Consider the following 27,880-nt stretch of genomic DNA (forward strand, 5'->3'; position numbering starts at 1 on the left):
CATATCAGAAACACAGGTAGTTAATTCCACTTAAAAACTACACCCTCTCCATCTACCTAAAAATACCAAATGACAATAATGAGATAAAGGTCTATAAAGCCACAAATACAAAAAGAACCTAGAGGAAGACAATAGCTATAAAACTTTAGAATCTAAAAAGGAGAAAAACATGCAGTAAGTGACTTCATAGGGGCACAGGGTGTAGCTCAGTGGTAAGAATGCATGCTAGGCCTTGGACTCAAATCTCCAGCACCAAAGAAAAAAGAAAAAGAAAGAAAACAAAGATTTCACAGAGTATAAAAATATGCAGCAGGAAGACAAGCCCAAAAGAAATATATCTTACACCATACAGCACCAAAAATTAGAAGAACCTTCAGTACCAGGCAATAAGAAAAGGAAAATGCACAGGAGAGGGGTTTCAGATGAGGCTAAAACCAGGAGAGAATGGACACAATTTGAAAAGCAATCAAACAATCTCCTTCTCTACTACACTACTAAGTATCTATTTCTCCCCTATGCTAGAAAAATATAGTCCTTAATATTCTGGAGAAGGTATATCAGAAGAAATTAAGACTTGGGTACATTAGGATTAGCTGAGGTAAAAAGTATCAGGTTTAAAAAGAAGAATTAAATGAAAATCTAATTCTACATACTCAAATTCCGGCACTCAAATAGTTCAAAGAATACTGGTAATCAAGTTTGCCGACCTCAAACAAATAAATGGAGAGCTCTTTGAATAAATTGAAAACCCAGCTGGTTACCTATAATGCAGTCAATCAGTTTCCAATCAATTCTTTAGGAGCCTGTCTTAAATTTGAATCAATGGCTAAGAGTCACCTTTTTTTTTTTAAGCAGTCTCTAACAAGAAAGATCGGAACAAAAAATACAAAGGAAAAGTTTCACAGGAGCACAAGAAAATATCAGACAACTAAAACAAAACAAAACCCTGATTAATGTTCTCAGAAAGGATACTGCATCCAAAGAACAAAAAGTTACATATGGTGATGCACACCTCAAATGTCCACTACTTCAGAGACTAAGGCAGGAGGATCATTAAATTCAAGGCCAGCCCAGGCAACTTAGTGAGATCCTGTCTCAAAACAAAATAAAAACGGCTGGGAACAGAGCTCAGTAGAAAGTACCTCTGGATTCAATCCCCAGTACTGGCGGGGAAAAACCCGACAACTTATTTTTTATGCACCTTTTCCTATGAAGCTCTTAGAGATATGCCAACCTAAACAAGAACCATTAAATGTAAAGAAATGGAGATCAGAAAAAAAGGGAATCCAACAAAAGCAGGAAGAAAACATTCTGAAACCGTGGTGAAGGAAAATTCCAGACTTGTACCTATAAGATGGTCCTAAAGAGCAGTCAGCCCAGGTGAAATCAGGTAGATGAAACCTAGAAGGTCTCTGGTTTGAAAAGAAGAAGAAAACAAAGGAAAGGTGGGGGGAAAAAAAAAGGAGAGAGAAGACAGGGAAAAGAGCAGTAACAAAGGCATAGGAAAGAAAGGAAATGAAGAGGGAAAAAAAAGGAAGTGGAGGGGGAAAAAGCAAGAGGAGAGCAGGAGAAAAGATGAAGGGAGAAAGGGAGAAGGAAGGAGGAAAGAGAAGGAGAAAGAAAAGAACAGGACCAAGGATGGGAGTTGTATGTGTAGCTCAGTGGCAGACCCTAGATTACATCCCCAGCCACAGACAGACACACAGACACACACACACACATACACACACACACACACACACACACATACCCGAAAGCAGAGGACCAAGGAGAGGGAAAAAAGAGGTAAAGGAAAGACAATAGAGAAGAAAGGAAGGGGGCTGGGGTGGTGGCTCAGTGGTAAGAGTGCTCGCCTAGCATGCATGAGGCACTGGGTTCGATCCTCAGCACCACACAAATGTAAAATAAAGATACTGTGTCCACCTAAAACTTAAGAATAAATATTAAAAAAAAAAAAAAAAAAAGAAGGAAGGAAAAAATCTATACACTACCTGATAGGTTAACCAAATGGGAAGATTTAAAGAGGAAAGATTTAGGCTTAGACAAAAAAGCATAAAGAAAATGAAATTTTAGGCTGGGCATATAGCACATGCCTATAATCTCAATGATTCCAAGGATTGGGGCAAGAGGATCTCAAGTTTGAGGCTGGCCTAAGCAACTTAGTGAGAATCTGCTTCAAAAAATAAAAAGGGTAGCTCAATGTATTAAGTGCCCCTAGGTTCAATCCCCAGAACAAAAATAATAATAAAAATAAAATTTTAAAAGGGCTAGGAATGTAGCTCAGTAATTCAATACCCAATTCCAAAATAAAAAAAAAAAAATGGTCTAAAGTAATGAACCCCATGAGGCAAACAAGACACTGCTTGTCAATCCAAACCCCACTTCTCCCTTCTTACATACCATAACAGAACTCTGATTTTATTGAATTCTTCAGTGGGCTCAACTTCAAGACCATACTTTGCAACTTCCCTAACAATTAAGAGCCAGGAAAATCAACTCTAAGTTGTTGGATAAGATATCTAGGAGGACTTAAGAGTACAACTCAGTTGAGAGGGAAATCATATTAACACCTTACCCTCCCCACCACTTTTCTGCCTACAACTTCTTTGTGCTATCATAACAACTACAGATCCAACCGCAATGCTATGGCCTAAAAATAAAAACTATGTGCTGAAGATGGTATAATAGGAAGATAGATGGTAAAATGGAAGACACCCAATCCCTGGTGTCCACACAGAGCTGTCATAAAAACTATGTCTTTTTGAACTCCTTTAAGGAAAAGAATAAGCCCCTAATTTGCAGAAGTAATTATACTATGGTCTTTGTTATTAGTGTTCAAACACAGTTCTCAACACTAGCATCAACAGGGTGAAAGAAGTTGAAGCCAGATCACCCTGACATACCCAAATATAGTTCACAAAATACAGGGAAGAAATGTAAAAAATTTCCCAGTGGCACCTTTACAACTCACAATAAAGGAACAGGAATTTCAAGGAAGACAACGCCTACTGAATATTAGATTGCAGTCAAAAATAACAAAGCATATGAAGACATCTATCTCCACAGTTAACAAAGATTTCAAAATCTCTGAGCAGTGTTTTTTATTTTGTTGGAACCAAGAATTGAAATCAGGGGTGTTTTACCACTGAGCCACATCCCTAGCCGATTTTATATTTTTTTTTTTATTTTGAGACAGGATCTCACTAAGTGCTTAGGGCCTGGCTAAACTGCTGAGGCTAGCTTTGAACTTGCAATCCTCCTTCCTCAGCCTCCCAAGTCATTGGGATTACAGGCATGCACCACCATTCCTAGCTCTGAGCAGTTTAAAAATAAGTTTTTGCTTTGTTCTTTGGTACTAGGGATTGAACCCAGGGTCACTTTACTCACCTCCAGCCCTTTTTATTTCTGAGACAGGGTCTTGCTAAAGTTATCCACACTGGCCCTAAACTTGCTACTGTAACTGTCTCAGTTTCCCAAGTAGATGGAATTACAGGCGTGCACCACTGAACCTGCATTCTTAAAATAAATGTTTTAAATGTTCAAATAAAAGGAACATAAAACTTAAGCAAATAGCAAGATATTCTAAAAAGAGATAGATATATTTTCTCAAAGACTTGAAAGAGGAAAAATAGAAGTTCTACATGTGGTTTACTATGGGCAGGTGTCCTCCCATAGTTTACTATGAAAAAAAATTACTCCTGGGGTTAGCAGTAAGCATACATTTGAAGACAGAGCTAAAGAGTCACCCCTAATACAGATATAAAAATAGAAAAAAAGAAAACTTAAAAGACATGAAAAACACAATGAAAATTCCAAACATACATATAAACAAACAGTTTAGGAGAAAGTGATAAAGTCTGAAAATATATCAAAGTGGAAAAAGGACACTGAATTCTCAGAATGAAAAAAAAAAGCCAGGCATGGTGGCATGCGCCTGTAATCCCAGCAGCTCAGGAGACTGAAGCAGGAGAATTGCAAGTTCAAAGCCAGTATCAGCAACTTAGCAAGGTCCCAACCCATCTTAGCAACTCCTTGTCTCAAAATTAAAAAAAAATAAAAAGTGCTAGAGACATGGTTCAATGCTTAAGCGCCCCTGGTTTCAATCCCTAATACAAAAAAAAAAAAAAAAAAGAATGAAAAAGAAAGTCAAGTCTCAACTATAACAGACTATCAAAAGACCATCTAGCCATGGAGTGGCACACGCCATAATCCCAGAGACTCAGTAGGCTGAGGCAGGAGGATTGTGGGTTCAAAGCCAGCCTCAGCAAAAGTAAGGTATCAAGCAACTTAGTGAGACCCTGTCTCTAAATAAAGTACAAAAAAGGGCTGGGGATGTGGCTCAGTGGTTGAGTGCCCCTGAATTCAATCCCCGGTACCCCCCCCCTCTATTAGCATAAACAGATATCAAAAACAAACTATAATAAAATCTTAGTTATAAGAAAACAGCTAAAATTCAAAGTAGCATACAAGAGCAAAATAATGAAATCCTTAAACATAAAAAAAAAAGAAAAGAAAAGAAAAAGTAACAGAAGTTGAATAAGGTGGTACATGCCTATAATCCCAGGGACTCAGAGGCTAAGGCATGAATATCACAAGTTCAAGGTCAGCCTGATTAACTTAGTGAGAGCCTGTCTCAAAAGAAAGGAGGAAAAAAGGCGGGGCTGGAAATATAGCTTAGTGGTAAAACATCTCTGAGTTCAATCCTCAGGGGGGAAAAAAAATACATAGAGGCAGGAGGATGGGGAGTAAAAAGACTTTCTCATAGACTCTGAAGGAAAATACATAACAAAAACCTCAAAAAAAAAAAAAAAAGCACTTCAAAATCAAGGAAAACGGGGTTTGGGGAGCTCAGTGGTAGAGCAAGCACAATACCAAAAAAAAAAAAAAAAACAACCACCACAACAATAACAACTAGGTCAAATATGTAGCTATATCATCACAAGTTGAGAATACATATAATATAGTACGATACTACTCCTGAAAGGGAAAAATACTATACGTATGGAGTTCACATGTATGTATAATATGTCAGTTTGAATACATATATAGTATGATACCATTCCTGGAATGGAAAAGTACTATACATATGGAGTTCACATGTATGTAAGTATTAACACAGATGGAGCTCCGCAGGGTAGTACACAGCTACAATCTCAGCTAGAAAGGATGAGAGGAGAGAATCATAAATTTGAGGACTGGCTACTTAGTGATACTCTATCTCAAAACAAAATATTAAATTTTTTTTAAAAGACTAGAGCTGAAGTCTATTGGTAAAGTATCCCTGTACCACAAAAAAATAAAACTTAGATGGAGCTACTCAGGAAGCTGAGGCATGAGAATCACAAGCTCAAGGCCAGCCTGGAATACTTAGTGAGATCCTATCTCAAAATGAAAATTAAAAAGGGCTGGGGATGTAGCTCATTGGTAAAGTGCCCCTGGGTTCAATTCCCAGTTGGGGGACACGGGCACGGGGACACGGCCAAATTTTCCCTCAGTCCCACCTAACTACTTTCAATCTAATCCTCCAACTTTTTTGCCTCTTTCCTTATAAACAACCAATCTAATCCTCCAACCTCTACTCTCTCCAATGCACTATTATAAGACTTCTGCCCAAACCAGAGAACTATAATTGCTGTCTCAAGAACTTCTTAATCCTCTGTATGGTAACTCTGTTACTATCAATTACTATTTCCTGAAAACCGAATTGTCTGTTCTCTTGCTCTCCCAAATGTGGATTTTTCACCATAGTTCTGTCTTCATTTTTACCAAAAATGTCATTTGGTTCCCAATTCCCTCTACACAATTCCAACTCTAACTTCACTCCATTAACTTTATTCTAAATTTCCAATAAAACATCCTAACAGTTCTGGACATGCAGGCATATGCCTGTAATTCCTGCTTCTCAGGAGGCTGAAGCAGGAGAATTGCAACTTTCAAGGTCAGCCTGAGCAATTTAGGAAGACCCTGTCTCAAAAACAAATTTTTAAAAGGGATCGAGATGTAGCTCAGTAGTAGAACACTTGACTAGCATGCACCAGATCCTCTATTCAATCCCTAGTACTGGGAAAAAACAATCATAGCAGTATATAAACTAACATGCCCCAAACATATTTGTCCTTAATGCTTCATTTGCTCTCTTCTATTTGCTCATTTTTCTCTGTTACTATTACTCTGGATGCTGTCTGGTTTTGTTTGTTTATGTTTATTTGTTTATTTATGTATGTATGTATTCTTTGGTGGAGAGGACTGAATCCAGGATATACCACATAATAAACACACTCTACCACTAAGCTACTCTCTCAGTCCTAACTCCTATTAATGGTATCACCATTTCAGAGTGATCAGCCTTGATATCTTTTTTGAGGGACAAGGGATTACTGGGTATTGAACTCAGGGGCACTCAACCACTGAGCCACATCCCCAGCCCTATTCTGTATTTTATTTAGAGACAGGGTCTCACTGAGTTGCTTAGCACCTCTCCATTGGTGAGGCTGGCTTTGAACCCATGATGATCCTGCTCCTGCCTCAGGCTCCCAAACCATGGGATTATAGGCATGTGCCACTATGCCCAGCTAGCCTTGATATCTTCAAATCACCTTTAACTGTTCCCTTTTAGTGTTTTATTACAAGTTCAAGGTCAGCCTGATTAACTTAGTGGGAGCCTGTCTCAAAAGAAAGAGAAAAAAAAGGGGGGGGGGGGGGGGGGCTGGGAATATAATTAGTGGTAAAGCACCCCTGAGTTCAAAAAAAAGAAGGAAGCAAGCACACAGATGAAAGTTGAAATAAAATTAAGACTAATTCAATTCCCTTTCTGGTTTATGGACATATTTCCATGTTAGAGTTTTTGGTTCCTGTATTTCTGTCATTTCATGTTTCAAAATTCTCCCTCTATTTCTATATTTCTATTCTCAATCTTTCTATTCCTACATCTTTTTTTGGGGGGGAGGGGAGAGAGACTCAGGATTGAACCCAGGAGAGCTTTACCACTGAGCTACATCCATAGCCCTTTTTATTTTTCATTTTGAGATAGGGTCTCACTAAGTTGCTGAAGCTAACCTTGAATTTGCAATCCTCTCAAGCTGCTTGCCCAGCTCTACTGCAATCTTTATGGTCATTACCTCAAATCCTCCTCTTTCGGTTTCTAATCTCGCCTTTCAAATCCATCCTCTATACTACTAATCTACTCTTTTGAAAAGGCTGCTTTATCTTTCTGGATCATTACTGTTCCAGAATGAACAGCCAGTTCATTTCTCAGAGAAGTGAACTATCCGTAATCAGAGATCTCTTTACTGTTTCTGTCCAACTTGACCCTACTCTCAGATCAGGGCTAAAAGGTCCAGAGCTAAGTACCTCACTCCACCCAAACCATTCTTTTCCCTAAAAGAACATGAAATTGGGACTGAGATTTCGTCTCTTGAAACATGAAACAGAAAATATCAGGAGGTGCCAAGCACAGTAGCACATGCCTGTAATCCCAGTGGCTTGGGAGGCTGAGACAGGAGGAACACAAGTTCAAAGACAGCCTCAGCAACTTAGTAAGGCCTTAAGAAACTCAGCAAGATCCTCTCTCTAAATAAAATATTAAAAAGAGTTGGGAATGTGGCTCAGTGGTTAAGTGACCCTGGGTTCAATCCTCACTACCAATACCTGCCCCCACAAAAAAAAACCCTCAAGAGATTTGATAGGATGATCATATGAGCTAATTGATATAAAACATTTCAGCACAGTATCTAGCACATAATAATCACTCAAATAGTTAACTACTGATTCTTGGGAGTAAATAACTGAGAAATCTTCAAAGAAAGAGAAAGAAGCAGGGCTGGGGTTATAGTTCAGTGGTACATTGCTCGCATACCACGTGCAAAGCCCTGGGTTTGATCCTCAACACCACATAAAAATAAATAAGTAAATAAAGATATTGTGTCCAACTACAACTAAAAAATGAAATATTAAAAAAATGGGGGGCTGGGGATGTGGCTCAAGCGGTAACGCGCTCGCCTGGCATGCACGGGGCGCTGGGTTCAATCCTCAGCACTACATAAAAATAAAGATGTTGTGTCCACCGAAAACTGAAAAAAAATTATTAAAAAAAAAAAGAAGGAAGCAAGCAAACAGATGAAAATTGAAATATAATTAAGACTAATTCAATTCCCTTTATGGTTCATGGACATATTGCCATGTTAGAGTTTTGGTTCCTGTATCCTTCAAATAAAATGCCCTTTCTTTGCTTCTATAGTCTTAGAATGAGATTCTGAATCTTACAAAGGACCCTAACTTTTATAGTTGTACACTAAAGAATTTAGAGGAGGGGCTGGGGCTGTGGCCCAGCGGTAGCACACTTGCCTGGCATGTGTGATGCACTGGGTTCGATTCTCAGCACCATGTATAAATAAATAGACAGATAAATAAGATAAAGATTATCAACAATTTAAAAAATCTAAAAAAAAAAGAATTTAGAGATTGTTCCTCTTCTTTGAAACCTTTAGTAGCCCTTACATCTCATCAAATGAAGTTGAAATAAAACATACCCCGCAATGTACCTCCCAATATTCCTTTTTCAGTAACTACCTTATTTACCTTGACACCTTGATCACATTCATAGAGAATAAAGGAATAAAAACAAACAAGTGGTATTTAAGAAACTCTACCACACCCTAGGTATGTATCACTTTGTACTCTCTTCTGATGCCTACCTTTCTCTTTTTTTTTTTTTTTTCTTGGTGTTGGAGATCGAACCCAGGGCCTTCTGCATCACCTATTTTCGAATCTTTTCTGGCCTTTAATCTACTGTGACACCCCCTAGAAAAATCTCACTTATCAGTATTTACTGATAAAGCGTGAAATTATTTTGCTTGGGGACCTATCTACTCCAAACCATAACATGCTACAAAAAAAACAAAAAATTAAAGAGTAAACCTATACATACCTAAAATTATTATGGTTGATTAAATCCTCCATTTGCTAAAAATCCCATTATTTTAACACTATACAATAGCTATAATTCTGCTGTAATGCATTCTCATACACAACCAAAGAATATCAACTACGAAAATACTGCTGAGGCTCACAATCTGGCTTCTAGGCCATAATTCTACTGATCCAAAATGATGCTGGCAAAAATAGTAACTTTAACTTTTGCTATTTGCATAAAGAAGAGAAGTGAAAATGTTTGTTTTCTACCTTCTATCAAATTCTGTAATCAGTAATGAAAGGAACTATCACACTGCAAACTTTTTTATGACTAATGAAGATTGGCCACCAAGAATAAACAAACCTTACTCATTCTTATGGAGGTTTACAAAGTGTTCAGAAAGAAGGTAGCCAGGCAAGAAAAGAAGAAAGGCCCTTATGTTGTTCTGTCAAAAGGAATGAATGTATGAAAATACGAGTGTTTAAAAATCTATTAATTCACATACAAGAATTAGGGTAGTGGATAAATTTCGGCATTTTCCTCCCCCGTCAGAAAAAATATCAATATAACTTGGTCATGCTTCTACTGCCACTCATATTCCATGATTACCAATGTTTCCTTCAAACCACTTCAGGTTTCTTGATTCCATAGTTAAAATAGGCTGAATATGACTATTTATATCTTTATTTTTTTCAAAGTATCCATCAACATACACTTATTTGGTTCGATTTTTTTTCAGATTTTACAAAATCTGTTTAAAACTCCAAGTCAAGGGGCTGAGGCTGTAGCTCAGTGGCAGAGCACTTGCCTAGCATGTGTGAGGCACTGGGTTCGATCCTTAGTATCATATAAAAATAAAGAAAAGCATTCTGTCCATCTACAACTACAAATAAATAAAACTCCAAATCAATATTTGGTCCAAGTTCTGTTAAGTTATAATATTTGAACAAAAGACTGATAATCTTCAAACTGCAACAAAAGTGTGGTATCCTAAGCTCCTAAGTATTTTAATGTTTCTGATAACAGTCCTTACCACTCTGGCTGCTCTCTCTTGAGATTCACATTTCCTGCAAAACCATGGTCCAGTGGGTACTTGAACAATGCCATAGCAAGCTGTTGGGAAACAAAATGTTTTGAAACATTCAAACTTGAAAAATTATGAAAAATCAAATAACCTTTTCAAAGCTCTATTAAACCAACTACCTTCAAACTATTCATTAATGGCTTTACAGAGAATTAAAATACTTACATCTTATTTACCATATGTATATAGCTGTTTAACTAAAAACTAAATTTGTATAACAACAAAAATGCTATACCTCATATGGTCATAGTAGCACACTCTAATCCCAACTTCTCTCTCTCTTTTTTTTTTTTTTTTTTTTGTATTTTGGCAGGTACCAGGGATTGAACTCAGAGACACTCGACCCCTGAGTAACATCCCAAGCCCTATTTTGTATTTTACTTAGAGACAGGGTCTCACAGAGTTGCTTAGCACTTTGCTTTTGTGAGACTGGCTTTGAACTTGCCATTCACCTGCCTCAGCCTCCAAAACCATGGAGATTACAGGCATGCGCCACCATGCCTAACTATCCCTGCTACTTTTGAGGCTAAGGCAAGAGGATGGCAAGTTTGAGGACAGCCTGGGCAACTTAGCAAGACTCTGTCTCAAAATTGCTTTGTTTTGTTTTGGTACTGCGTATGGAACCCAGAAGCACTTAATCACTGAGCCACATCCCCAGTCCTTTTTTATATTTTATTTAGAGACAGGTCTTGCTGAGTTACTTAGGGCCTCAACAAATTACTGAGGCTGGCTTTGAACTCATGATCCTCCTGCCACAGCCTCGAGCCCCTGGGATTACAGACATGCGCCACTGCACCCGGCTCAAAATGGTTTTTATAAAGGGCCAGGAAGGTAGTGAAACAATGAAGCAGTTGCCTAGCATGTTGAAGGTCCAGGCTTCATTCCCCACAGGCACACACAAAAATTTTTTTTTCCTTTGGGGTACTGAGGATTGAACTAAGGGGATCTCAACCACAGAGCCACATCCCTAGCCCTATTTTGTATTTTATTTAGAAACAGGTCTCACTGAATTGCTTAGCACCTCATTTTTGCTGAGGCTGGCTTTGAACTTGTGATCTTCCTGCCTCATCCTCCCAAGTGGCAGGGATTACAAAGGTACACCACTGTGCCTAGCTATAATTTTTTTAAATCATACTATAACAAGCAATTATGTAAAATTTAATACACTGTAAGATTTTTTTGCATAAAATAACTCAGAAATACATTAATTCATTCCTATGCCCTATAGTTTAAGGAGAAAGTGTTTTAGACTTAGTGAAAATATTTCCAAATAATCTTTCAAAATGAACAGATATTGAAAAAAAAAATGAAATATAATGTTAGCAGTAAAATGCCACCAGGCAGGGTGGAGCATGCCTTTAAATCCCAGTGACTCCGGAAGCTGAGACAGGAAGATTTCAAGTTCAAAGCCAGCCTCAGCAACTTGGCAAGAACCTGTCTCCAAATAAAAACTAAAAAAAGAGCAACAGTGAGAGAATAGCAGTAAAATGCTTCCATTTACATTCAATGTCTCAAATAGGCAAATCCATAAACAGCCTAGGGCTCTGGGAGTTGGGGGTAAATGGTGACTGTTAACAGGTCCAAGGTTTCTTGTTAGGGCAAGGAAAAGGATCTAAAACTGATAGTAGTAATGGCTGCACAACTCTGTGAATATAGTGAAAAACCACTGAATGGGTAAATTGTATGGCATGTGAATTATCTCTTGGTAAAGCTATTATAAGAAAATAAAATTGCTATATTTATCTCTAAATATTTTATATTGTGAACACTGTAACAAGTATTCCAAGTACATATTATATATCTAATTCACAGCCTCATTGGTTGAAAGTTAGTTTTTAATATCAATTAGCTCAAAACTGAAAACTTTCTGGAAATCTAATACACATTTAATTGACATTCTTGAGTTTGCTCACTAGAAACTCGAAAATATCTTAAATACTGGGAAGCAATAAAGGAATGTAAAATCAGCACCACCTTTATTTGGTACTGGGGACTGATCCCAAGGGCACTCTACCTCTGAACTACACCCCCAGCCCATTCATTCATTCATTTATTATTTTGAGTGTCAGGGATTGAACCCAGGGGCACTTCAAAACTGAGCCTCATCCCCAGGCCTTCATACATATTTTTCAACTTAGATTCAGGGTCTGACTAAGTTGCTGAGGCTGGCCTTGAATTGGCAATCCTCTACCTCAGCCTCCCCAGCCTCTGGGATTACAGGTGTGCAGCACTGAGCCTGCTATTTTTTTTTTTTTAATAGATAGGTTTCCTAAATTGCTGATGTTGTCCTTGAACTTGTGATCTTCCTGCCTCAGTTTCCCAAACTGTTGGGATTACAGGAATACACTACCCACACCACTTCAGCAAACTTTTAAACTCCAAAGGCTAAAATTCTAAGCCTTTTTCAATATATATACGAATGTTAAAAATAAAAAAGTCTATTGGCCAAGAAACACTGCATCAGTGTCTGAAACACACAGTTTTATTTGGAAGTAGCTCTAGAAAGAAAAATTTTTTAACCTTTAACTTTTTATATTAAAACATTTTAATATTTTCATATTAAAATACTTAATTTGATAATTTTTCATCTGATTTATAATTCCCCCACAATGCCAGTGAACCCTGTAATAGAAATATTATATATCAATCCTAAAACCTTATCCAGCTTTCCACAATTTTTTCACTCCTTTTAAGAAAGGAGGGGGGAAGGTATGCAACGCTGCCCTTCTTTAAAAGAAACTGGCAATAACCACATTCTCAGGTTAATTTACTATCTCAAAATCATTACCACTGCATCCCTCTTCCCAATTGTGATAATCCATTCTTCAAATAATGCACTTTGACACCTTAAGATTTTCCTCTCTCCCCTTTGGTAATGTCCTTACCAATATGCTATTAGACAACATCTGCAGCACTCAAAGCCAGTTTCATAAATGGGAAAGGGGGGGGCGGGGGGGTGAGATGGCAAATAAACAGTAAGCCACCAAAAAGTCAGATTATCTCAGCCTCAATTCCTTACCACTTGGAACAGAAAAAGGTCAAAAAACTTCAGAAAACCAGAAAAATCTTATTGGCTTTTTTATATATCCAAGTGTAAATAGCCAGAAATAAACTAAGACGTTCCCCAAGCCACTTGGCAGCACCACCACCTCCTCTTCATTTACACAGGTTAAGCAGTGGCCAAATGCAGCCACTAACTAGCCTCCCCACCAAACTAGCCCAAATGCATCTCAGCCCCAGACACTCCTGCAGCGACATCACTGGCCTTGCGCTGTCTTCTCCGCAGGAAGCTACCAGGAGGCGTGAGCTGCCAGAAAGCTTGGGGTACAGCAGAGACCACCTTCGATCCCCGATCCAAAGAGGCAAGGTCACCCCTGCCTTCCCCCACCTGCCCAGCGCAGCCAGCCGCCTTCCAGAGTCGGTCTGCAAGCCACAGGAAGTCTCTAGACACACTGCGGCAGACAGGAGCAGGCGGTGAGGGGGGGAGGGGTCTCCAAGCTCCCAAACTCACACCCCAAGCCACCCCACCTAGGGGTGCACGTTCCCGCCCAACCCACCCAGGGCTTGGATCGCAGCCCTGCACCCTCTGCACCCTCGCCGCCCCAGAGAGTCTGCAAACCCCGACTCCGGGCTCAGGCAGCGACCAAATGACACTTGAGAGTGAGAGCAGAATCACATGACAGTCTGGGCCACACGCACTTTCTCCCACATGCACAGCCCACACCCCCTGCGCCTCGCCGCGGACCCTGCTAGGCACTCCCGCGGCCGCCGCGGCGGCACGGGGCGGGGGCGGGGGCGGGGGCGGGGGCGGGGCGGGGGAGGGGCGGGCGGTCTGGCAGTTGCTGCCAAGGTGGGGGAAGCGGTGACGGTTGGGAGCAGGCCGGTTCGGCCCGGCGGGCGGTTGGGTGTTTACCTTGATGCACCGCGACGCTGCAGCCGTGCCCGTCGCAATAAACCAGAGGGTTCTCGGCCCAGCCTCTCTCGTCTGAGCAAACGCAACAGCCTCCAATCATCTCCTTCATACTATGGGAGACCTCGTCCTCCAGTGACACGGGCCGGTCGCTAGAGACCATCTAAGAGGGAGTTGGGGGGGACCATTAAAAAACACAAGCAAGCCAATGAGTGCTTCCCCCCGCACTGCCCTCCGCTCCCCGCGCTCTCCCCGGCTCCCCCACCCGCCCGCCCGCCGCTCGGCCGCTCGCTCACTCGGGCTTTGCCGCTCAGTCACTCACGTTCCGCACAGGAGTCAGGAGCCATGTCCTTGCTGACTCCCCCCACCTCCCCTCCACCGCCTCCTCCGCCTCCTCCGCCTCCTCCTCTTCGGCGTCTTCCCTCCCCACCTCCACCCGGCCGCTAACGCTGGCGCCCGAAGAGGGCACACATAATCAAGTAGGCCTCCGCACAGGCGCACTGGGGGGGCTCCCGCTGGGCCTGGGGCAGCGAGGGAGGGGAAGAGGGCTGCGCTTCCTCCTCCAAGCGTCACTCGGCGTGCGCGCCCGCCGCGCGGCCGGCGTGAGGGAGGCGGCCGGGAGAGGCGAGGCCTGCGTGCGCGCCGCCGCGTCTGGCCGCCGGGACCCGCCCCTCTCGGGCCTGTACCCCTCCCGCACGCTTCTCGCCGCCGCAGCCGAGGTGTGCCTGGGGTGGGGGCGCGAGGAGCAAGCGGCGCGCCGAGGCCGGAACGAGTCAACGGGAGGGCGCGGGGACGCGCACGCGGGGGCGGGGACGTTGAGGCCGCCCTCTGCAGCACCAGTCTCGCGGGCTGCGTGTGTGCGTCGGGGAGAGACGCTGTGCAGGGAGGAGACGCTGACGGGAGGCGGATGCTGAGGGCCGGCAGGGGGTTTTGTTAGAGTACCTCGGGGGAACTCCTGGGGGCATTTCCCTTCGCTGGGAACCTACCTGACGGCCTTTTCCTGGAGAACTGGCTGGTGGTAACAATGGTTGGGAGAATATGCCAGCTTCCGTGAAGGGTGTAATGAAGCATGGCTTCCTGCAGTTGGCCGCGCTAACTTAGTACTGCCGCAGCCTCTCCACCCATTAAATTCACATCCTGGATTCTTCCCAAAGTTCACCCAGTGGAAGTGTTACCAGATATGCCCCTCATTTACACACCACATTGGCCCCAGTGACAGATAAAGAGCATCACAGGTCAAATACATATGTTTGGGTTATATTCCTAGAGGGAACCAAGACCACTCTTGAGTTTGCTGTATAGGAATACAAATGGTTATCAGGAATTACTGTCATCTGAAAAATACAGTTATACAATACTAGATGAAGGAACCCAAGTTCTCCTAGTCTGTCACCAAAAGATAATTAACACCATAAGATAGCAGAGTCCAGTTTTGATTGATCAGACTCTTCTCCAAATTTACTCTTGGAAATGTGAGGTAATTTAAGTGGCAGAAAGATGGGAGCTCCCTTCTCACAAACAGAAAATGGATTAGGCCTATCTGCATAGATTAATTAGCTGGATTCTGTGCAATTTTTATGCTGTAAAATCTTCCTGTCACCTTTTTTTCCTTTGAGATCCGCGTAAACCCACTTTTGATTTTAAGCAAAAAAACGTCTATTATAAAAGTTTAGCATGAAATAGGAATTACAGACAGATTGTTTAGATGACAGTTACAAGGCAAATTCGTGGTTAATAACTTGCAGGTACAAAATGGTTTCTCAGGAATTAGCAATATAATGTGATGATCTGGAAAATGCACTTATACAATGCTAAAGGACGGAGGAAGTAAGTTCTCCTAGTCAGTCACCAGAAAATAATATAATGGTTTAAGCTTTAAAAGCATGACAAACATTCTCATTAAAAAAAGAAAGAAAGAAAGGAAAGAAAGAAAGAAAAGAAAACAGCTATTTTTTTCTACTTCAAATTAATTGCAAGCATGTATTTGCAAGTATATTCAAATGTTTAAAAAACAAGTGAGATATCCATAGTACTAGAAATCTACCAAAGCTTACCATAGAGAGAAAATTATATACTAAAGAGATACACAGGGATAGGGGTAAAGAAAAAGACACAAATATTTAACTTATTAATATATTTAGAAAAGGCGACTACGGGATTACATATATGTGTACATATATATATTAAATGTAAGGTTTTAGGAGGAATATGGAAACAATGAATTCATGGGCCTGTGATAATTATGTTCTCAAAAAGTATTTACAATTTATGATTCTAAAATGTTCTTCAAAAAAAAAGTGTACTGGTTTATGTATCTTTACAATATATTTAATCTTTACCCTGTACAAAGGATACCAGTTTAATATACAATTCCTGCTCCAACTCCAATGCAAAGTAATTTTGAGTTAAAATCAATGTGAAATTTCCCTTTCCAACACTGCAATCAAGCCTTATTGCACTAAATTATTTAAAAATACATTCATTTTATTTTTAATGCATTGGAGCTTAATTCTTGGGATGGAATTAATTTGTATGTAAAGGATAAATACCTCACCTTTTCTGTAATACATAATAAAAGAAATGTAGGTTAAACACTTGCTCTTTCAAATCAAAAACAAAAAAAAAAACAAAATTTGTCATTCATTAGAGTTTTTTGAAATTTTTAAAAATAGGGGAAATATAATGTTTTATAGCAGGTCTGTATATAAATATCAATATCTCAAATAGTAACCTGACTAAAGATGTGCATAAATGTTAACAAAATATAATTCAAATTACATAAAACTGATTTGAACATGTTGAGTTTTGAAAATGATAAAAATATAATGAGTATAAATAAGTCATTTTCATTTTAACTCAGATACTAGACATTGAACTTTTATGTTATATATCTGAAGAACAATACTTAATATATTTCTATAAAATAGTAACTGAAAAGGAAGACAGAATAAAACAGTTCAAATATACAGAGAATTATTTATTCATTCAGTAAATATTTATTGAACATTTACTGTGTGCCAGGGACAGTTTTAGATGCAGGAAATATACCAATGAGAAAGTTGTATTTTTCCTTTATGAGATACATAAAATATATTCATATATGTATATGGCACTTGGCTGAATATACTAATTCTCATGTCTCAGAATGTATAAGATTTACAATTAAATGGTCAGAATTATTAAAGTTCAAGTAAACTTTTACACATACATACTTCTGAAAAAGTAATAAATTACCATGGGATTTATAGAAAAACTTCATAGAAAAGGACAATTTCAGTCTTAAAATAATGTTACCCTTTAAATCTAATTCCCCAAATATCCAAGTATATCTAGTACCTGTAGAATTAAACAAAAGCCTATTGTGTCTATTATTCTTCTCCACATAACAGCCACTAAGAGTACTGGCTCATCTATTTCTCTAAACTAATCATCTGAGGCAAACCACAAAAAACTCAACCAAAGTATTTTATGATGTAACCTCTAACCCTACTATAAAGGGAAAATGTATTTTCACTCTGTGGGTAATATATCTTCTTATAATTTTCTTAAGTCTGTACCCTAGGCACCAAATTTTTGAATTTGCTTTTCCATAATCATTTACCTAAGTAGAAACTGTGAAAGAAATATTTAAAACCACATTTATTCAGAGGTTATGCATATTATGTCTATTAGACCCAACATTAAAGACTCATATATGTCTATGAGGTATAGAACCTGAGATGTAGTTTTATAATGCTAAGACTATATACCCTTTTCTTAGCTTAGATTATTGACTTTCACAAAGTGTTTAAAATTCTATATTAGCTCTGATGCTAAATTAAAAAAAAATAGAAGTCATGTATTACTAAACTTTATTGGAAACTATAATCTTGTATCTAAATAAATTAGTTGGAAAACTCAAAAAGGCAATTTCTTATTATCTGTACACTTTCAGATATATCCTCTTTAATATAAAATTTTATATATTTGAATAAAATTTTGTTTTGCTCATTTGGTACCCAAGAGTTCCTATCTTTTATGTGAAAACTTTTATCATAAGCCATATATATTTATGCTAGTTTGATTAAAATACTATAGTATTTCTGAAACTAATTCTGTTATTTACCTTACCATGAGTTTTGTATCTTTATACATACAAACCTACACGTGGCCCCTATAAGTATCATGCATTTGAGATTTCATTCAAGAGCATTCATTTCAATTATGTTTTCAGTTGAGATTCTACTAATGGTTTTTGCAAGATTCCATTTAATGAAGCATGTTAGTCTTACTAGGTGATTTTTTTTAACTTGTGATAGTGCTTAACAAGTATCTTGTACATAGTAGGATCACAATTAACATTTGTTTAATGTACAATATTGATGTTTAAAAGCTAATTGCAGCCTTGGGCTTTATCCTTCGGAATAGAGTAAAGCAAGTCTTTATTTTACATGTATAATTGAACTAAAATTTCTAAGTAATAACCAACAGAAATTTTCAGTTAAATTGGCTTCTTTAAAGATTTTCAATAATTGAAATTAATATGCCTGAAGAGTTTTTATTTACCAGATATTTTAGAATTCTCTACATTTGACTAGCCCTAAAATGCTACCACCTTTTTATATAAAAGTCACCATTGTATTATAAAAGATTCTTAGAATCAATCATATTTAATATTATTGTTAGATATACTTAATTTTTGCAGTTTAATTAATTTTCAAACCTAAATTGTATGTAATCTAAATTTAAAAATATTTTTAGGAATCAAGGTATAATATTTACTTTAAAAGGTCTGGCTTAGTCAATTTTATGTTTGGCTTGGGAACTAGCTATTCCTTTTGGTATAAAATTGATATTAATTGGAATACTTACATTTTTGGGGTACAATACCATATAATTATCAATAAAAAACAATATCTTGAAAATACTTTTACCTCTTCTAGGTGTTACATAAATGCCATTTAATACTTGAAATGTTTTTTTCTATTTTGCAATAATACTTAAATGTGATACACTTTGACTTTTTAGAATATTGTCAATATAATGTAAGAGTAGGACTATAAAGTCCATGGTCCACTTTTTATTGACACTGAAGATTTGCATCCCTATTATAATTAAAGTGTAATTAAAATGACATATTTAGGTGTCTGTTTATAGAATACAATAAGATTACCATTCTGGACTTGAAAGAGGAAAATCAGTTTTTGAAATGGAAAAGAACCTTAAAATAAATTAAACATTTCCAAAAATGAAAAAAAAAAGAGAGAAAGGAAGAAGAAGAAATTAAACTGAATTGCTAAATACTATTTGGACCAAAGGAAGTCACTTTTTAAGATTTAAATGTTTTCCTCTTCAAAAGGGGCCACTGCTTACCAAATCCAGAAACAAGTCCAAGAATATGTTAATTAAGTTCATTGTGTCCTAGAAAGAATGAGTTTGACAAATTCATTTTTTATTCCTTCAATTAACAAACTATTTGTCCAATATATTTTAGATTTTAAAAATCTACAATGTATATTTATCTCTTGAAATTGTACAGTACTAGTGCCAACTACCAACATGACCCCATAGGGTGAATCTTATGAAGCTTAGCATTCCTGGCGAAATCAACACACAAGCCTCTGATCACTTTTTGTCAGTCTTACTTTACCGTAGCGATTGAGAGCCAGAATGTCGGTAATTTCTATATGGTAGCACTTTAGCCCAATTAAAAAAGCAATAATCTTTGGTGTAAGCATAAGTGTAAAATATAATGACAGGATATTAAAGAAGGTATCACAAAGACTGACCAGGAATGCTACATGTCCCTCTCTGTCCCCACCCCCATCATGCCCTTTTTTCTGCCCATTTGTTGTTTTTCTCACAAGTACATCCTGACTTGTAACTTTTTTTTTACTTTAAATGGAACAAATACCCGAAACAGAAAAAGATGAAAAAAGATTCACCTTTTACTATCAACTACGAGGGGATGTGGGGGGTGGGGTAAACTTGTATAGCTATTCTAAATATTCAAAGGCTTATACAAAAATGTAAATTGAATATAAAGGGTGAGAGGGGACTAGGCGGGGGATGGATGAGTGTAGAACAGAAAGAACAGAAAATACTTAATTTTTAACCACCCCCCCCCTTTTTTTTTTTTTTTACTGTTTGAACCTTTCCTTAGCTAGTTTCAAATGACTTCTTACATAACAATTTCTCTCTGAACCTCAAAATAACTGAATGATTTCCAGGAAAAAATGCAAGTTTAGAAAAAAGATCTGCAAAATGAAAGTGTTAAAATGAAAACAACTTCTATAACATTTCAAATGTAAAATCACAACCATCACTACCTTTAACTGACTTTTAAGGGGTCTTTTCAAACATGTTATTTATGAACATCATCTATTGACTTCTTTCTTGTAATTCAAAACTTGTCAAATGATGTTTTCATGATGACATGTAAATATAATATTCTATTAGAGATCAATTCTAATTGGTTTTTTTAAAATCCACCCTGGGAAACACCGTAGCATAATACAAGCTTGTAATGAGTATTTTAGAAGGAATTTCCAGAACGTCTATTATAAATCTAAGTCGAAATTACTCTCTTGTCCTAGTACGGTTTGGGCCAGAGAACTGAAATTATTTTTTCAGGACCTTTCACGCACGATGACTTTGGTCTTGCCTACAAGACTCGAGAGCACTTGTTGGAAATCTTCATTTTTAAAAACCGTGACGTTTGCCAGAAATATTTTTCCCACATGCCTGACAAAGGAAAACAAGTAGTTTCATAGATTGGGTTGCAATTATTTGTTTCCATACGCATTTTAAAGGCACACTGGACTTTTTTCCTTTTGAAATTCAATGTTATTTTGAAAATGTATTTCACGGTAAGAAATTAAGCCCTCGCTTTTAAAATTGGACTTCTTGGATACAACAAAGAGCTGAGTAATCACAAATAGGGATAGCAAAACGTGCTTTTCCTAACTCCTCTGAACTCTGACACTCATTTTGCAACCCTTACATTTAAAGATCTTTCAAATATTTATATGATAAGCTCTAATTTTCCAAAAGCTGAAAAAAAATTGTTCACATTCGTCGCTTATCTAATGATCCATTTATAGACATATCTAGGCTGCTTTCCCTTCTAACGTGAGTTGCAGCTTGCCCAGCTTCCCTCAATTTAGCAGCACGTTGTAAAGCGTTTCTACGAGGTCTAGAGTTGGGAACCCCTCACTGGCCGAGTGGGATCGTAAAACTTGCAGCGCCCGCCGGGCCGAGTCTTTGGGAGTTCTGGGAGGCGCGGGTGGGGGTCGGGTTGGGCCGCACGACCCCTCCCACAGCAAAGACGCGCTAGCCGAACTGCCACGCTAGGGCCGAACAATGGGGGCGGCCGGGGAGACGGGAGCCGGTCCCGCTTCCTCCGCCGAACCGGCCGCGCGCCTGCCCCCTCCCATTTACCCTCCCGTCCGGGTTTTCCCGCTCGCCCGGCCTGCGGCGCCTTCATTCCTCCGCCGGTCCCGGGCCCGCGGCCCGACCTAGTGCTCGCTTCTCAGCCGCCCCCTCACCGCTTCCCCTCCGCCCGGCCCTCCTTTTCCGACTGCGACCTCAAGGCGCTTTCTTATGCAGCTCCTTTTCTCGCTGCGGCCTTTTTCCCGCTATTTTTTAACGTATTTTTACAATTTCCCCCTTGATTTTCAAAAGTGGTTGAGAAGTCTCACTTCCAGTAATGCTGACTTGCTATTTCCCTCCGGAAAAAATTTTCCTCAGGAAATCCCAAACCTAAAAGGAAATAACAACAAATCCAAGAAAACCTTTAACCTTAAACACATCTCTCGCGTTAAAATTAAACGCCATGTTATGTTGTCTAAAACCTGCAAAAGCACTCTCTCCTCTTTTATTTCCTCCTTTAAATACTGTTAAACTCTCCATCGCATGCCTTCTGAGGAGAGGGCAGAGGATGTGTCCGGCAGCACGCAGCAATCAGAGGTTTTATCTTACGCCTCCTGGGACGGGGAAAAAAGTGGAAGGTGAACGAGGGAGCTTCCAGGGCAGAAAAGCAACACAATTCGCTGGGGACGTCGCCAGGCCAGGCGGGGGAGGCGCACGGGGGCGCCCAGGGCCCGCCGGCTCCGGGCAGGGGAGCGGGTCCACAGAGGGAGGAGGTTTTAAATAGCGGGGGCTGGGAGGCTGGGGGCCCGCGCATGACGATACTTTCCAAGAAAGGATGGGGCAGCGGTGGACTTTACTAGGCTGTCTCATCACACACACCCCCATCCAAGAAAAAAAAGAAAGTTGGAGGGAGGCGGAGAGAACAGCCAGCCCTATTTCCTCCCCACGACTCCGTGGAAGGGTTGGGGCTGCGGCCGGCAGGGGCGCGGGTCTGGACAGACCAATAGCAGTCAACAGGTCCAGGCCTCGGAGCGCAGGGCGGCCCGCCCCTTCTCCCTCCGTGCAGTCCCCTCCGCCCCCGCAGCCCCAGCCGGGGAGGCCCGGCTGTGCACCACCCGCCCCTCCCGGCCTGGCTGCGGTCGGCTCCGCCGGGCCAGGGGGTGGGGGTGGGGGTGGGGCGGGGGTTCCCTGCCGGAGAATCCTCCCGCGAGGCTGGCGACTGGGGGGAGGGGAGGGAACTCGGGGAATGGAGGATTAGGAAGGACTCGAGCTCGGCACGAGCGCGGCCCGCGCGAGGCATCCTGGGTAAAAAGTGGCCGCGCGGCACCGGGAGAGCGCGGAGGAGCCAGGGTCAGAGGTCAGGGCCCTGGAGCCCCTCGTGCAGAGCCCCCCACGTGAACGCAGCAAGCAGGAGGAACCTTTTTGTTTTCGACCGCGCCAGCATGCTCCCCTTTTGACCAAGCTGCTTTTCCCGATCTGCTGGAGGGAAGAGCTCCATCGCGGATCTCCTAACCCCTCCCCACCCCCTCCACCACCAACACACATCCCAACTCTACCCTTCCTCTCAACTCTCATCCCAGCCCCCAGTACAGAGCTTGCAATAACGCAATAAATTTGCTTTAACAACAAGTGGGGGTGGTTGCATTTACTCCTCCCTCTCATTTCTCCTCCCCCTCCTCTTGCTGCGGCTCTTGACACTACTACAAACCAGGACTATAAACATAAACATGTGTCACTAACAGGGCAGGTAATATACGGATTTTAAGGTGGGGTGGATGGACGAGGGCTTGGTCGCCGCTTGAGGGGCAGTAAAAAAAAATCGTGTTTCACGTGTTCTACGGCTTTGGGGGCTCACCACCCCCACACACGCCTATCCATTTATATAATGCCGAGGTCACTTGGTCACTTATTCAGCCACACAGACCCACAAAGGCAAGCTTGCCGATAGCCAGGGTACCCCAAAGCAAATACATTCAAATACGAATCCCTCTCTTCCCAGCCACCGCTGCCATTTCTTCCATTAGAAAACCGTAGCGTCAACAGTTGAATCCTCTTTCCCTTTAAAATACTCTCTTCCTGACCAATAGAGCCATTTTTGGACCTAAATTGTACACAGCTTCCTTAATACCTATACATTTTGTGCACAGGAACCCCTTTAAACAGCAATAAAGGCTATTTAAGTGGCTGAGTTCTAAATCTAGTATGCATAGGTTATTTCTTGGGCTTTGCCTTCATGCATTTAGCAACTTCTGCTGCAAGTTGCTGAGCCTGGCCCTGTGGAGATTCGCCATAGCAAGCCTTTATTATTATTATTATTATTTAATCTATATTTACACTGCCTCTGAACTTTTATTCTTAGTTCAACAAGCCTAGCAACAACTACGACTTAAGGTAGAGTAAAGCAATCCCCTCACAAGCTTTTTGGCAAGAAAGGGAGGGAGATACAGAAAATGTTCAGATGGGGAAGTGGTTCCCTTTGTTCTTTCATTGTTTCTCTAGAACTGGTGCATACAAGGACAAACACTTACCTTCTCTTCTTTTTGCTCCAAAAACCAGATGCTCCCATCAGCCTTAAAATACACAATCCACCTTGAAAGTAACTAGGAATGTCGAGACAGTTTGTATTCCATTCTTTTTCGCTCTCTGCCCTCTTTTAGCGTAGGATTAAGTTGCCGAGCACGTTGCTGCAAGCTGTAGCCCCCCGCCTTAGTGAATCGGTCACGTTTAGGACCCTCTAAGTCCATCCTAATTCTGCCAGTAGAATTGAGGGTATTGGAGCTCTAAACTTTCAAAAGGAAAGGGGCCTGCAACTCTCCGGAAAACTTTAAAATCCCCTGAAATTTTTTACCATTGATTTTAGCACCACATCACCAAATAGTATTTACCAAGAAATATTAGATGTTTCTTTGAGGAAAGTTTGTTGTTGGGTTGCTTTTTTGTTTTTTGTTGTTGTTTTTGTAGTTGTTTTGTTTTTGTTTTTTCAGTTTATAGTTAGCTATACATTAGACACATGGAGTAAAAGGCAGGTTTGTATAGGCATTTAGCAGAATGAGTATATTTTTCCATAAGGCTTGCTGTACCATATGTCTTTAAAAAACAAAACACTACTACAACTGAGAAAGAAAGGAAATAGAAGTTTGAATTTAAATGTTGTGAAATAACTTAAAAAGAGACTTTTTTGAAATTTATTATTGTAAAAATTGGTCTTTGAAGTGAAAAGTAATCTTTCAATATTAAAAGACTTAATTTTCACTGTATAATTCCAAAAGAGAAAATAAATTTTTCTGGTTAGTAGGTAGTGTTTAGTGTCCTGCCTGCCAGGCACTGCAGCCCAAACCTTGTTTAAATCTGATTATGATGTGATTTGCTGATGTCATGAATATGAAATGATACTTGTATATCCATAAATTCGAACTTGTGATTTTTTGATCTCCCGCTTTTTGTGTGTTCCCAGTAGCTGCAGCAGTGGAAGACAGTGATTGGCTCCAGGGCTCCTAGAAGGATTTGGGCTGAAGCCAGGGGAACAGAACCAGAGGATTCCCTTTCCAGGGACCGTCAGGCAGCTCCTGTCTTGTCTTTCTTTTCTCCCCTCCCGGGTGCTCAGGAGCTCAGCATGGCTCCAGCAGCCCATAGGTAGGCCTCAACACTTAGTGTCATCACTTCAGTCTCTACACATGTGGCCTTCGTGTAAAATAAACACAAACTGGGGCAACCCAAATAAATTATTGTTCTTGAGATTTGTGTATTATTTAATATATAAAGGTCGAACTCTACTTTCTCTGATTTTTCCCCCTACATTCAGGTTCAATTGTGAAAGGTCCTTGTGTCTCATAGGAAAATATTGCAACAAACAAGATAATTGGGGGGAAAGGCGGTTGCAGTAAGAAAAGTGGTTTTTCTTTGATAGTATTTAATTGGAATTAAAAGATTCTTGAGCTGTAAACATTCTTTATTTATTCAGCACACATAAGCAGGCATTGTTTTATCACCATCATAATTATGGTGTCCTTTAAACCGGCTGATAGCAGGAAAGATAAGGGAATGTGCCTGCAGATCATATCAGGTCTCACTCCTTTCTTTCTTTCCTTTCTTCCCTTCCTCCCTCTTCTGTGTCTCCACAGCTTCCCCCTACCCCCATTCCTTCCTTGGTCACTAGGGTCCCCCACAGCCCTTGAGATGAGAAGAGCAGGAAGATTGTGGCCTAACCATTTCTTACATCATGAAAGTAATTTGTACCACACTCTAATTTGATGCAATCCATAACCTCCTTGTCTCCTGTTTATAACTGCTTTTTAACTTGCAATATGTGTTATCTGAAGAGTTGCCTATTGCTTACCTGTGTAAAATCTCATCCACTAGGGTTTCCTGCTTTACCTTTGTCTCATTTAGAAAGCATACTCTTAGGGCTTTTTCAGAACAAAGCCTCACAAAACCCCTTTACCTCCAAGGATTTGCAAATTTATAAAGGCTGCATTGAATTCAAGATGGGTCAGGGGGCAAAAAAAGGGTAGAAGGTCACTGCATTTTGATTATGGGTCAGTAGACAACATGGCATATACTCTGTGTCCCAAACTTCTGTTAAGAACAGGATTTTTAAATGGCTAAGAACAGAAGGATGGCCCCCTTTGGAAGACTTGCCCCTGATATGTTTGAATGAGACAAAAAAAAAATAAGGAAAATATATCAAATTATAATTCAAGTTATTCTTCATTTTAGCCATTTCATCTTTGTCCATTCCCATTTTCCTCTTCCAAAAGTATAGGTGTGATATTAGATAAGTTTAACCAAGAAACTGTTGAGATTTTATTCTCCTGTATACTCCACTAATTCAGCCATATGAGACTTTATTATTATTTTAGACTTCATATTGTAAATATCATACATACTTTTAGTTACTAGTATAAGAGATTTCTTTTATTCTTCTAACCAGTATATTTACATTGTTGAGGCCTTTGAGATGTTCCTTATTCTTTTCTGTCTGAATTCACTGTGAACAAAATATGCCCAGCAATCACTAAAACAAATGTATATGGTGAAGAGTTAGGTGGTGGGGGTGGGGGGGTGATCCTCATTTAAATTATGTATGTATGGGTGAGAGAGCTTGGAAGGAAAAGGATTATTTTAATGCTCTTCAATACTTTAATTATATGACAGTTGTAGTGTAGAAATGCAAAAGTACTCTTAGGTTTTCCTTCAGGTTTTCAAAAGAACTTTCCCCATTAGTAAACTACTCCTGCAAATTGCTATTGCATTTCCCAGCTAACCATTTAAAAGACTGTAAATGCCGTGTGCATTACTTCGCTCCAGAGGAAAGAGGTCAGACTGAATTGCTATGGTATTTAAACATAAAATACAGTGAAAATAAATCAAAATAGAGCATCTGAAGGTAAATTTAGCACATTCATATGGGATAAGTAAAGACAAATATGTTCAGATCTTCATAGTCCATCACTTTAAAAACTGAAAGTGCTGATTTTTTACAATAAATGCAGAAGTAAGTGGACATTAAGAATATATTTCAATCTGTATTTGCTACAGAGGGTTTTCCTTGAGTAAGCAGCTTTGTTTTAAAACTAAAATACTTTTTAGAATAACATGTAGATTATGAATTCCTTACTGAGTAAAGGATCATATTAACAAACTCAATGCATATCACATACATGCCTAAATTCACAACAATTCCCTGGATTTACAGAGATGGATATATATACATAAATGCTAATTTGGGCATATCACATATATGCCTAAATTCACAATAATTTCCTGGACTTACAGAGATGGAGATACACACACACACACACACACACACATAAATGTTAATTTGAGCATATTCATCCACATATACACATGCATTATAGAAACTTAGAAGTTGATATATTCTTTCTTTAAAAAGAATTTGAATACAGTCCATCATCTGAATTGGGTTCATCTTTGATTGTAGAGCTGACATGGTCAACAAATTTATCAAAGAAACCCCCTGGCTTTTGAAGAATAGTACTTTATACATCTGGATCTGCACACCCAGGCAAAGTAAGTAAATTATTGCATAACTTTAAGCATAATTGATAACAGACACCTTTAATTTTTCATCCCCATTCTTTTGGCCAGCTTTCGCATTAATAATCTAAGCCATAAATGTTGGTAGCTATTGATCGAAATCCCCGGTGTGCATGCAAATCCATCTTAAAGTCCCCTGCCTTTCATGTGTGAGCGCTCAGGGACCTCTGCTAGATCTTTTTATCGGGATCGACCCCCAATGTGCCTGGAGAAGACCCCGGATATGCAACGTGTGCTGATGGCCACAAGAAAGCTGTCTGTCACATTCTCCTGTGTGTGTGTGTGTGTACACACATGCAGGAGCACCAGTGCTAGAACCTTCACACACACACACACACACACAAACACACACACACACACAAATGATGGGAAGTTAAAGGAACAAAAGAATGTATTAGACAAGAAAAAAAGATGTGTAATAGGAGTATTAAAAATGTATAAGTGTAAAAGTGTCTGAGTGCACATACAGAGACACTGCATAAATAGTATATATAGACACATTTTCCAAATTGCTTAGTCTTTATTTTTCTCTAATTGCCACAACAAATTAATACCTACAGTTTAAGAA

General features: G+C 39.7%; 2 protein-coding genes across 9 annotated transcripts in view; both read right to left on the bottom strand.

Moving 5' to 3' along the window:
- Mllt10 (MLLT10 histone lysine methyltransferase DOT1L cofactor) overlaps nucleotides 1-14,278 on the bottom strand; it is a 193,123-nt gene extending 178,845 nt beyond the window's left edge. For 7 of the 8 annotated variants that reach the window (XR_011703945.1, XM_071599851.1, XM_071599856.1 and 4 more), the window contains exons 1-3: nucleotides 14,202-14,278; nucleotides 13,909-14,068; nucleotides 9,945-10,024 (exon numbers count right to left, since the gene is read on the bottom strand). Coding sequence is in view for 7 of the 8 variants with exons in the window: in XM_071599851.1 (XP_071455952.1) it covers nucleotides 9,945-10,024; nucleotides 13,909-14,068 (240 nt within the window). In the remaining variant the exon portion in view is untranslated. The remainder of the gene's footprint in view (nucleotides 1-9,944; nucleotides 10,025-13,908; nucleotides 14,069-14,201) is intronic. The other variant, XM_027928604.2, reaches the window with a different exon arrangement.
- A 102-nt stretch (nucleotides 14,279-14,380) lies between these two features.
- LOC139707790 (serine/arginine repetitive matrix protein 1-like) lies at nucleotides 14,381-21,370 on the bottom strand. The gene is made up of 3 exons (XM_071619662.1): nucleotides 21,101-21,370; nucleotides 19,530-19,580; nucleotides 14,381-14,815 (listed from the first exon to the last, which is right to left on the bottom strand). Exons 1-3 carry the CDS (start codon nucleotides 21,368-21,370, stop codon nucleotides 14,381-14,383), a joined length of 756 nt encoding a protein of 251 aa, XP_071475763.1.
- Between the last annotated feature and the right edge of the window lie 6,510 nt (nucleotides 21,371-27,880).

The sequence above is a fragment of the Marmota flaviventris genome, chromosome 12, assembly GCF_047511675.1.
Source record: "Marmota flaviventris isolate mMarFla1 chromosome 12, mMarFla1.hap1, whole genome shotgun sequence".
NCBI lineage: Eukaryota > Metazoa > Chordata > Mammalia > Rodentia > Sciuridae > Marmota > Marmota flaviventris.

Excerpts from the sequence above, each read along its gene's own strand:
- LOC139707790 (XM_071619662.1), bottom strand. The coding sequence starts at position 21,370 with ATGAAGGCGCCGCAGGCCGGGCGAGCGGGAAAACCCGGACGGGAGGGT. Across the intron at positions 19,581-21,100 it reads TTTACGATCCCACTCGGCCA|TGCTACCATATAGAAATTAC; the intron begins GTGAGGGGTTCC and ends ATTGGGCTAAAG. Across the intron at positions 14,816-19,529 it reads CTCTCAATCGCTACGGTAAA|CATCCGCCTCCCGTCAGCGT; the intron begins GTAAGACTGACA and ends GCCGGCCCTCAG.